At 32.4% G+C, this 11,932-nt stretch overlaps 1 protein-coding gene across 1 annotated transcript; it reads left to right on the top strand.

The window, feature by feature from the left end:
* The first annotated feature begins 9,537 nt into the window (after positions 1–9,537).
* LOC145012052 (late embryogenesis abundant protein D-34-like) lies at positions 9,538–10,615 on the top strand. Its single transcript, XM_078970820.1, has 3 exons — positions 9,538–9,910; positions 10,005–10,295; positions 10,379–10,615. Exons 1-3 carry the CDS (start codon positions 9,584–9,586, stop codon positions 10,532–10,534), a joined length of 774 nt encoding a protein of 257 aa, XP_078826946.1. The 5' UTR covers positions 9,538–9,583; the 3' UTR covers positions 10,535–10,615.
* The last annotated feature ends 1,317 nt before the right edge of the window (positions 10,616–11,932 follow it).

Raw genomic sequence — 11,932 nt, 5'->3', positions numbered from 1 at the left:
ATAACAATAAAAATAAAATGGGGGGTTTTGATGTTTTGAAATACTTGAAGCTAACTAGAATTAACTATGATTTAAATAGACAATTGCAACAAAAATAAGAATTTGATGTAAAATCAATAAGGGAAAGATGGTTGACTTAAAGTTTTCTCACTTTGACTTTTGATGAACATATCATTAGAATTCAATGGTGCAATACTTGTTTTAAATCCTCAATTTGGCTATAGTAATCCAAGGAGCTTGAGATTACCTAGACTTTTCTTAATTGTTGAAATGGCTAGAGAATCTCATAACAATTTCCTTAGTCAAAGTCACTAATTCCAAATAGCATGTAATTAGTGAAAGTCAACTAGCATTAAGAACCAAAAAGTCACCAAATCCAAGAGGGGTCAAATGCTTTCACCACCATGTTGGAGGAAATGTTTTTATGATTGTGTGAAGTAAAAACAACACAAAAATCATTTGTTGCTTGCTAATTTGAGGATCCTTTACTTAATCAAGAAATTAGCCAACTAATCACCACAAACACATTTAAACTCATGAACTAAAACATACAAGTAATGATAAGATGTTAAAACACAAAACATTTCCATAAAGATTCAAGAACATGTTCATGGATTCTTCAACATTCAACAAAAGTTCAAAGGATTAAACAAAAGTCAACCAAGATTAGTTTAGCCAAGCATGGCTAAACACAAAGAAACAAAGTTAGAGAAATTTGTACCAAACATTAAGCAAGAATCAAGAGGTAAAAATATGATGTTCTTCAAGGGTTCTTGGCCTTCAAAAGTCCCCAAAACTCCAGAGAGAATCTTCAAAAATCAGGGGTTCAAGAGTATGCAAAAGATGGGCACCAACCTTCCTCAAATAGCTCAAAAGAAGGATTTCCGAAATTGCCCCTGCAGGGCCTTGCGCGACCCGCGTGCTGCTGCGCGGGTGGTACCTGACATGGGCTCCTTTGAGATTTTGGGCCTCTAAAGCATATCCCACTAGCCCAGATCGAATCCAATCACCTCCTAGCCCATTTTCTTCAAGTTTTTCTTCATTTAAAGCCCAATTTGACCTCTCCAAATCCTCCAAAGCTCGTGAACTCGCCCGATTAATAATTTTCATACGCTTGAATGTTCCCCCGCATCTTGCAAATTTAAAGTTTATTTCTCTCCAAGTCTTCAAATAATCATCAAGATCACTCTATGCATCATCTCCACTACCCATCAAGCCCAACGTCATTTTTGTCTACCAAATCTCATCGCCTCCTATACGTCCCGAACACTCCCGCTCCGCTAGACCCGAAAACCTGCAATTATGCTCACAAGATTCGAGAGTACCCGAAATAGTCATAAAATAACAAAAAGGAAAATATGCATGGAAATTATCTAAATTATGAATGAAATATGCTAAAATAAACTATAAAAAGAAGTAAATAAAATGAAGCTATCACTGCGCTTCAGGTAAAATCCATTATCTAACTTCGTTAAGTTCCTATTCATTGATTCAAAATACATGATTTGATAAGATTGCATTTGAATGTTTTGTAGGATCGGTGAAAAGAAAAGAAACTTGGTGAAAGAGCAAGATGAATCTAATCACAAGAAATGGATCTTGATCGCATAGACTTGAAGATTAGATTTTCAGCTTAGATAGTTATGATAGAGTTGTTAGAAATTTTCCTTTTGAAATACATAGTTTTCAATGGATTTTGCATTGTGAGGACAAATATTTTCCGCTGCTTTTATAAATAAAATAAATTTTGTTTGACTTATTTATTTATTTGTTTATTTCCTTGCAATGAAATCATTATGAAAATCGGTGTTTGCATATTTCTACAACAAATGGATATGATTCTTATTTATGGTGTTTATGGAAAAGTCGAGAATTTACCAAATAGGGAGAGTTTCTCATCGCCCAAATTTCAATTGGACAGAAATTTGGAATCATGCAACTTGGTTGCATGATGAATGAGAAATTTCATATTTGGAAATTAGACTAATTCATTGACAAAGTGTCAAGTGAAGGACTATGAGATCGAGTACACAAAGTTGCGTGTTGATCAAGTCCACCATAAGAGTAAAAAAGATATTCGTCATGATTTACTAAAGGTTTAGTAAATATGATTATACTTAAAATATTAAGTGTAATTCGGAATTGATTAAAAAGGTTTAAATCAATAGCAAAACGAATAAGAAGAATCAAGTAGGCAGAAAGATAAAAGTTTCTCCATTCTAAGAAGAAGGGAGAGTACCTTTTATGCTTTAATATAGGTCTTTATGATTAAGAACCATATCTTAATTGATCCTCTAAGTGAGTCTTAGTACAATTGTATGTCTAAGTAGAGGAATCAAGAATTGAAGAAATGATTAAATCAAGAAGTCAATCATACTTCATTCCAATAACAAGTCTTAAAGTTAAGATTGTGACAATGATTGAAAAGTATTAAGAAGGTTTATAACATTCATCAAATTTGGAAAGTTGTGATGTCTTGAATAAGACAAAGACCAACTAAGACCAATTTATGAAGTTTATGATAAAAGCTACACTAACACTTGAATATTTGTTTGTCAAAAAATGTTTATTGACAAGAGAATCTTATATGTCAAGGAGTCAGTGGGAGTCTTAATAGTCTTGAAAGGTTTCAAGAACAAATCAAATAAACCTTATCGATCATCACTAGCACACGAGTTGAGGTTTACAACCTATCGTGTTGACATTATTTTGTTTCTGTGCTGTTTCCAATTGAGTTAATTATGCATATGAGTACTATGAGTTCTCATTTTGAACGCATAAAAGGAAGGCACCTTAATCAATGAACTGTACATTGATAGGAAAGGGTGAGCTGCTTAACTACTTGGAAGATATGGTGGGCAGTTGTGCTACCATAAGGCGAGAAAGCAAGATTAAGAAAGTTCGGTCTATATGAGTTTGAATTTGTCCTAAACCTTGGTTTTAACAAATTCACATGGATAGAAACACATACACCGTTTAAATCTAAGTGTCATAAGATTTCCTCCTTCATGAAAATGATTGTGAGGAAATGCTTTCACTAAGAAAGATTTTAAGAAGATAGTGATTGTAAAATTGCATTCTCGAATTCGATTATGGTTACGGTATCCCTTTCCATAATTTGAATTGTGAGGTTTGGCAATTAGTATTAATTGTTTAGACACACATATGAACTATCGAAGGCAAAGGGTGTATAAGTTTAAGAGGCCTTGATAAAAGATTATCAAAGCATTAAGTATTAGAAACATGGACTTAAGAAATTCAATAGGTATTGTTTTTCTAAAAGTTAAGTTGTTTCTGAATACATGTCAAAGCTAGTGGGAGCGTAAGTGTTATGTTTTATAATAATCATCATGATAGTGGGAGCATAAAAGTTATGATTGTATGATTATTATGGAAAGTTTTGCAAGTTGGCAATATTAATTATAGAAAACAAGAGTTATACCTTGCAAAGTCGTAAGGGTTGTAAAGTTGTTTTGCTATAATTAAGGGAGAGAATATTATGCTTCATTTCAAATCTAAAGGATTAGGTTGAGAAATGTTGATAAATTTAGTCAAAGGTACATAGTGTGTTCTTAAAATTTCGATTATGATTATGGCATTCCTTTTCACAATTCGAATTTTGAGAACATAGAAATAAAACATTACGTATCGTTTCCCATACGCTTCGGTTATAGGATCGATTGCAAATGCTTTAATGTTTGACCATTCTAAAATTTTCCAAATGTCTAGCGCATTTAGAGGGAAAAGGGACTAGGATCGGTTTTGACTAAAATAATTAAACAACTATCAAAGGACAATCCATAGTTCGACGAGGATTGGTTGCTTATGAGTAGTTGGAAGCATGGTATTTAGGAATGGCAACGGGGCGGATTCGGGGCGGGGCATGGCTTCCCAAACCCGAACCCGATTTTTAAATGTGTACCCGAATCCGACCCCAAACCCGATGGGTTTCTTATCGGGGCGCCCCGTCGGGGCTGAAAATTTCCCCGAACCCGACCCTAAACCCGAAACCCGATAATTACCCGAAAACCCGACCCTAAAACCCGAAATATGGCAGAAAAAAAAAGAAGGAAAAACTATAAATACAATGATAAATTAAGAAGTTGCATAGGCTTAAAATACCAACTAAGTTCTTAAATCACAAAACAACTCAAATCAAAATCACTCAACAAATCTGTCTATATAAATTAGAAATCAGAATAGATCAAATTCACTCAATAGATCAGTCTTAGCATATCAGAAACAGATTAGAAATCAGAAACCATATATTCAACTCAAACCAATGTCATATCAGAGTATCATACTCAACAAATATTATGTTCATTTGAAAAGAAATCAAATAATATATGCATTTAAATATCAGAAATCAGATTATCGGTACAAATCATCTCTATTCAAAATTATCCAAAATCAATACAAAAATCATATTCGAAATCCAAAATCAATTCATCATAAACAGTAATTGGATTCGAGAGTATCAAGTTCATCATAAATCATATTCAAATCCATCACAGTTCGAAATTATCAAGTTCAATTAAGCATTATTTTTACCGATTAGATGAGTTCGAAATTACTAGGATTCTCCAACGATTGCCGATTCTCCAACGATTGAAACTGTGAAACCGACGAGGACGAGGACGAGCTTCGATTCTAGCGCATTTAGAGGGAAAAAGGGACTAGAATTGGTTTTGACCAAAATAATTAAACAGCTATCAAAGGACAATCCAAAGTTCGACGAGGATTGGTCGCTTGTGAGTAGTTGGAAGTATAGTATTGGAAAATATGGAAATGTTTCCATATTGGATGGACCATATCGACATCATTACAAATAGAAAAGATTCTATTAAGAATGAGTTGTCATGAGGAAAATATGGAAGCGTGTTCATATTAGGAAGTAAATATTGAAAATCTATGTCTAGATTAGAAACTTTTATGCAAAAGGATGTTCAAAGGAATGTACTTTGAGTGAGAGACATCATATCTAAGGAATTGCTTGTAACAATCTCCGATAGAGGACTTTGTAATATCATTGACAATAGTCTTTGTGACTTTGGTGCAGTGACATTACGAAAGAATCATTGCATAGGATGTTAAAATCTAGCATATTCTATAAGTAGCAAGAATTTGATATTCTTTCACTTATGAAAATGGATTTGGAGTTGTGAAATGAGAATGATTGGAAATGTGTGAAATTTGTCTATTTCACAAAAGTAAGAACTATAGGTAAACATTGTGTGCATGCTAGGTGCATGGGACAAGTGTAATAATTCAAGTAAGAAGTTGATTACCCGAAACGACAAATAATGAGTAATCAATATGGTGATAAATAAAAGGCGTTTTATTTATACTCAAAGGTTTGAGGCCATATGGGATTAGTATTATTCTTGTGTTTCACATTTGCATGTTTTGACTTCCAGAATAATTGAGTTTATTAAGAATAATCGAATTATTCAAACGGGCCACAGTCATTCATATGCTGGAAGTAGATATGAATGAAGACTGTCGTGAATTGGTGTGTGGATTGTCTAGAAGAGTATTAGACATAAGCAAATGTTTGTTGCAAAGTTCATGAGTACTTATGAATATGATTTGAGCATTGGATTAAACCCACGCTCACTTGGATCACTCCATGAATTGTATTACGAGTGATTGGTGAGACGATAACATCTTATATTCTTGAAACTGAGATGTGTGAGTTGTATCTTGCTAATCAGTTGCACATTGATAATATGTAAACGCACTAGTAACTTGGTGTTATAAAACATATTGTTGTGTGTGATTTGGTTAGTGAGTGCAAGCAAGCATTGTATCAAAGTTTATCCATTCCTTTTATTCAAAGAATAAAAGCGGTATCTTTTGGGGCCCTCGATGGTTTAGTGATGACAAACGTAAATGCTCGGCCGGGCTAGGGCTAATTTGATTTGTTCAATTATTCTGTCGTCATAAATCAGAAATCGAGATATAGTACAAAGAGAATGATGTGAAATCATATCTCATACGATATCTAGAATGGAGGAATATATGATCCCTTATCTAAGGACACGCGTATCTGATAGGATCAGAGTTGACAGTGGCTTTGGAAAGCTACGATTGCAGATCAGGATCTGAAGTCATATGCAGAATAGTTATTAGACTTATCCAAGTGGGAGACTGTTGGATTAGTGTCTAAGTCCATAACTATTTTGGTATGTACTTGACCCGATGGTGCATGGTCCTTTTGGGTTGCCTTCACCAAAGCAACTTGATTGGAGAAACAAATAAAGAGAGAGAGGATATTATGATTTATTAATATGTTATAAGAATAATATATTAAAGGAGAAATCATATTTGTTTAATTAATATTGGTCAATAATTAATTAGGAATTAATTTTGTGATCAAGTGTAAGTAATTAAACTAGAGGGGCTGATTTGTAATTATGTGATAGTTACAAAATGAGGTAAGGATTATCTTAAATATATGGTGAACGAATTTGAGGTGATAAGGCCTTAGAATTCGACTATGATAAGGATTCAAGGATTATCTTATGGGTTGCTTTGTGAATAAGCAACTAGATAAGGATAATGACTGAAACCCTATCTCTACACCTATATAAACACCCCTTAGCTCATGAATTCGTGTATCCCTTCATAAAGAGTCCTAAGGATGAATTCTAACCTCTCTCCTCTCTCTTTATACCTTCTCCATTTGCTCTTGGTGTTTGTAAGCAATTAGAGGAGTGACACTTGTGACTCTAAGCATTCCAAAGTCAATTCAAGGTGGAATAGGGATTGTTATTGCTACATAACAATCAAGGTAACATTATAAACTCATTTTTATGTTAATATGGTTACTTGCATGCTAGAATTAGGGTTTATAGTCTTGGATTCAAAGCATGTACAATAGAGAAACCTAGATCCAAGCATTAGGGTTTGTATGAGCACATAGGATGTCTTATGACAAAAAACCCATCAGTGGTATCAGAGCCATTGGTTTGGTTTCAATTGTATGAACTTGATATATTAGTGTTTATTGCCAATAAACCCTAAGAGGCTTGGGTTTTTCGAGATTAGGGTTTGCAAACCCTAATTTGCAAGAGTTTGAATAAGATCTTCAAATCCTTTCCTTAAACCCTTAAATTTCGAAATCTAAGGTTTGTTATAATCCCTTGTTTTTCGAAATTTTCCTCCTCCCCAAGATAAGATCCTAATTTTTAGGGATTTGGATTATCCCATATCTTGTAATTATCCTCTAATTGTTATATATGGTAATTCAAGATCTTGCATTATCCATCCATATTTTTGAAATCTATATAGATATTTAAGGGATTAGGATAACTTAAATGTATAAATGGTAATTATCCTCATTATTTAGATAATCCTTTATGATTTAATAATTAAATTAATAGTCTAATTTAAGATAATTATTAAATCAAGAGTTTTAATATTTAAAATTTTAAATTTAAATGTCATAAATTCGAAATTTTAAGATAGATTAAAACTAAATTGTTTTGAAATGTTTCAAAACTTGCCCTCAAGTTTTGGAATTTAAAAGTTAATTAAAAGTTGATTAGGAATGTTAAATTCTAAAACCCTAGTTTTGAAAAATTAGAGGAGTGACATTTGTGACTCTAAGCCTTCCAAAGTCAATACAAGGAGATTTGGGATTGTTATTGCTACATAACAATCAAGGTAACATTATAAACTTATTCTTATGGCTAATATGATTATTTGAATGCTAGAATTAGGGTTTATAGTCTTGGATAACTTGCATGTATAATAGAGAAACCTAGATCCAAGCATTAGGGTTTGTATGAGCACATAGGATGTCTTATGACCAAAACCCATCACAAACTTCATTGAAGATGGCGTTCTTCGTCATATTATTAGTATGCAAATCAAAATTTTATACAAAATCAAAATTAGAAGCTAACATAAAAAAATGAACTTGAATTAGCAGGGTAATTACTTTTTCGTTTTGTTCATATTTTGGTAACTTTCTTTTTGTACAAATCTAAATAACAAACTTGTTGGAAATGTTCACATATGACCATTATGACCGATTGTAATGTGCTACAGCCGATCATAAATGATCATATATGAACACTTCTAAAAAAATCGTTACCTAGAAGCAAGGTTGTAGAACTCGTTACTCGGTAACTGTTCGGCCGACTACCGAGTAGCGAGTACTCAGGAATACTCAGGAGTACTTGGATTCGGTAATTCATGTATAAATATTTTTAGAGAACTTATATATGTCAAAATCACAAGTTAAAATCTTATTTTGATTGAACTATATAACAAAATTAGATAAATGTGTATACACAAAAACTGAAAAACACATAATGATCTTACTTCATGAACAATTACTGAAAATTTAAGGTATATATTTAGTAATAATCACATGTGTTTGTGTTAAATAATTAATCGTTAAGTATATTATACATATTAATCATCGAGTTGATCGAGTTTTATAACACTACTCAGTTTAATAAGGGGCCGATCGGGGAGTACTCGAGATTCTGTAACTCGCCTCGGTAAGAGGCGGAGTAGCGAGTACTCGGAGGAGTAATCGGTCAACTCGGTGAGTTTTACAACACTGGCTAGAAGTGTAAAAATAATTACTCAGATGCAAACAAAATAAAAAAATAATTACTTTGATAAATCAATTTTTCATTGTATCTATAACATAAGTATAAAAAGTTATTATAATAATATTCAGAGCATAAAATAGAAAAAAAATTTGGATTTATTTTTAATCATGTTTAACTTTTAGAACATCCATAATGATAAGTTCAATAAGAATTAAATGATGTGACAAGTCTATTTATTATTCATTGATGAAACTTTATTATAATAAGATAAGAATCGAATGATGTGAAAAATCTATTTATTAGAAAAAAATTTGGATTTATTTTTAATCATGTTTAACTTTTAGAACATCTATAATGGTAAGTTCAATAAAAATTAAATGATGTGACAAATTTATTTATTATTTATTGATGAAACTTTATTATAATAAGATAAGAATCAAATGATGTGAAAAGTCTATTTATTATTCATTGATGAAACTTTATAATAATAAGATGACATCTTGATATTAATTAGATTTGAAGTTCAATTGCCCATTGAACTTTTTCATAAAATATATATATATATATATATATATATATATATATATATATATATATATATATATATATATAATTTTCAGATGTACATTATAAAGTAGTTTTTGTAATTTTCGAATTTTATAGATTTAAATATATTATAGTAAAAAAAAAAATTTGATAGAGATATAAATATAAAAAATACAGTGCAGTACATTAAACTCGAAGAGTTCGATGCATAGTATTAATGATATAATTTAATCATTGGCAATTTATGATGTAAAGCCAAAAGGCCACGTCTATTTGATTATCGACAAGTGTTGATCGCTAATCGTAAGTAGCACACCATAAACTGACGTGGCTTCCCTACTCAATTTCCACGTGCCAATCGTCTGCCTTGCAATTTAAAAACAACTTCTCTACTTTATAAATATACCTTTTCAGTCACGCTTAACGACTACACATCAACCGTCGTTTTATTTTTTCTCAAGACGAAAATGAGTCAGGAACAACCAAGACGACCACAACCTGAAGATCAAGAGCCCATCAAATATGGCGACGTATTCCAAGTCTCCGGCGAAATAGCCAACAAGCCCATCACCCCACAAGATGCCGCAACCATGCAAACCGCCGAGAACATGGTTCTAGGTAAAATCCAGAAAGGTGGACCTGCCGCCGTCATGCAGTCAGCTGCTTCGGTGAATGAGAGCCGCGGTGTCGTAAGCCATTACGACGTAACTAGCGACACCGGAGATCAAGGTGTCACTGTATCCGAAGCTGTAGTCGCCGGTCATCACATCGTAACCGAGTCTGTCGGCGGAGAGGCAAAATAATATATAGAACTTGAACTTTGATTCACATTTTTATTTATAATCGAGTACTTCCACACAATTAAATTGAAGTTTTGAATTTTTACAGGTGGTGGGACAATACGTAGGAACCGGTACGGCGTCATCTCCTCCTCCGCCTATCTCCGTCGGTGACGATCAGGTTACAATTGGAGAAGCATTGGAGGCTGCTGCCATATCTGCTGGAGAGAAACCGATAGACCAGAGTGATGCTGCAGCCGTACAAGCGGCGGAAGTCCGAGCAACCGGTCGTATGCAGGTGGTACCGGGTGGCGTGGCAGCGAAAGCTCAGGCTGCGGCCTCTCAGAACGCCCGAACTATGCGTGATGAGGACAAGACAAAGCTTGGAGATTTATTGATGGTAAGTATTGATCGAGTTTCTTGATATCCGTAGATTAACAGGAAGAAGATCAGTTGAAATGAGTCGATATAATATGGATGCAGGATGCGAGTACATTGCTGCCGAGAGACAAAGCAGTGACGAGGGAGGATGCTGAGAAGGTGATTGGGGCGGAGATTAGGAACCAGCCGGAGTTGGCTACGTACCCTGGTGGGGTTAGTGCGTCGATGGCGGCAGCGGCCAGGCTCAACCAGAAGTGAAGTGTGTATGTATATATATGTGGTGCACGTTAGCACGTGCATATATAACGTCGGTTGTTTTTGTGTGTGATATGCATAAATATGAGGTGGCGGGAAATGTCGAGATAATCTGACTTTGTATGAAACTATATATATAAATGTCATCTTTAAGCATAAACATATAAGTATGTCTTTTCCTATAGCTGATAACGTCCGATAATATTTCATTATTAAATATTTTTCTTTATCATTTATAAGTATATCTTTACCTATAGCTGATAACGTCCGATAACATATCATTAAATCTTTAAATGTTTTTCTTTATCATTAATAAGTATGTCTTTTCGATAAGGTCCCATAACATATCATTAAATCTTTTCCTTGTCAAGTTTTTAACTAGTAATTCATCAAATTTAATGTCTATTTTAGTTGTGCTATTAGCTTTAACTTTTAGTGTTAATGACCAAAAAAAACTATTATACTACGTCATTTCTTTGGTTAACCATCTAATCTTTTTGTGCTAAACAAAATTGATTTTTTACCATTACCATTTGTATTTGTATTTGTATTAAAAAAATCAATCAATTTTCATTATTAAAAAACCACGTGGTTAAACCGACTTTTTTGAAAAACATACGTGTTGAAACATTTTACCAAAATTTTGTGGTTTTTTTCTTCGGTTATTACCAAAATTTTGTGGTTTTTTCATAAGTTATTAACAATTGTTCGGTTATGGTTAACCAAACTTTTGAAAAAATAATATTGTGTTCTTTCGTAATTATTCCTTTTCTAAATTATACAGGCTACAATTCAAACAATTGTTCGGCTTAGAAATAAGCACGATAATATAAAAAATATCTACATCAAAACATAGATAACCCAAACATTAAAAAAAAATATTTACATCAAAATAGATAACCCAAACATTAAAAAAATATGTCGAAACATTAAAAAAAAAAATATTTACATCAAAACATAGATAACCCAAACATTAAAAAAAATATGTCGAACATTAAAAAAAATATATTTACATCAAAACATAGATAACCCAAACATTAAAAAAATATGTTGAAACATAAAGAAACTCTATATTTTTTACTCTATATTTTTTATACCAATATGTACAAAAAAAAAAAAAATTAAGTTCATTTAAAAAAAATGAACATACAATATTTTTAAATTTATATCGAAACGTTAATCAATTCAAATTTATACCGAAACATCTATAAAAATAAACACATAATTTTTTTATAAAGTAGGAGTTTTACAAAGCTAAAAGTTGAGATAGTTAAAGTTGTATTTTACAAAGTCCATGAATGGTAAAATGGGTAAACATGAAAATTTGAAAAACGGAAATGGTTAAAGTGATATTTTAGAAATTCAAAGTTTAAGGGGTAAAAGATTTTTTTTTAAATAAAT

This window comes from Lactuca saligna, chromosome 8, assembly GCF_052625555.1.
Source record: "Lactuca saligna cultivar CGN05327 chromosome 8, ASM5262555v1, whole genome shotgun sequence".
NCBI lineage: Eukaryota > Viridiplantae > Streptophyta > Magnoliopsida > Asterales > Asteraceae > Lactuca > Lactuca saligna.
This window is presented reverse-complemented; position numbering and strand designations above follow the sequence as displayed.

Excerpts from the sequence above, each read along its gene's own strand:
- LOC145012052 (XM_078970820.1), top strand. The coding sequence starts at position 9,584 with ATGAGTCAGGAACAACCAAGACGACCACAACCTGAAGATCAAGAGCCC. Across the intron at positions 9,911-10,004 it reads CCGAGTCTGTCGGCGGAGAG|GTGGTGGGACAATACGTAGG; the intron begins GCAAAATAATAT and ends GAATTTTTACAG. Across the intron at positions 10,296-10,378 it reads AGCTTGGAGATTTATTGATG|GATGCGAGTACATTGCTGCC; the intron begins GTAAGTATTGAT and ends ATATGGATGCAG.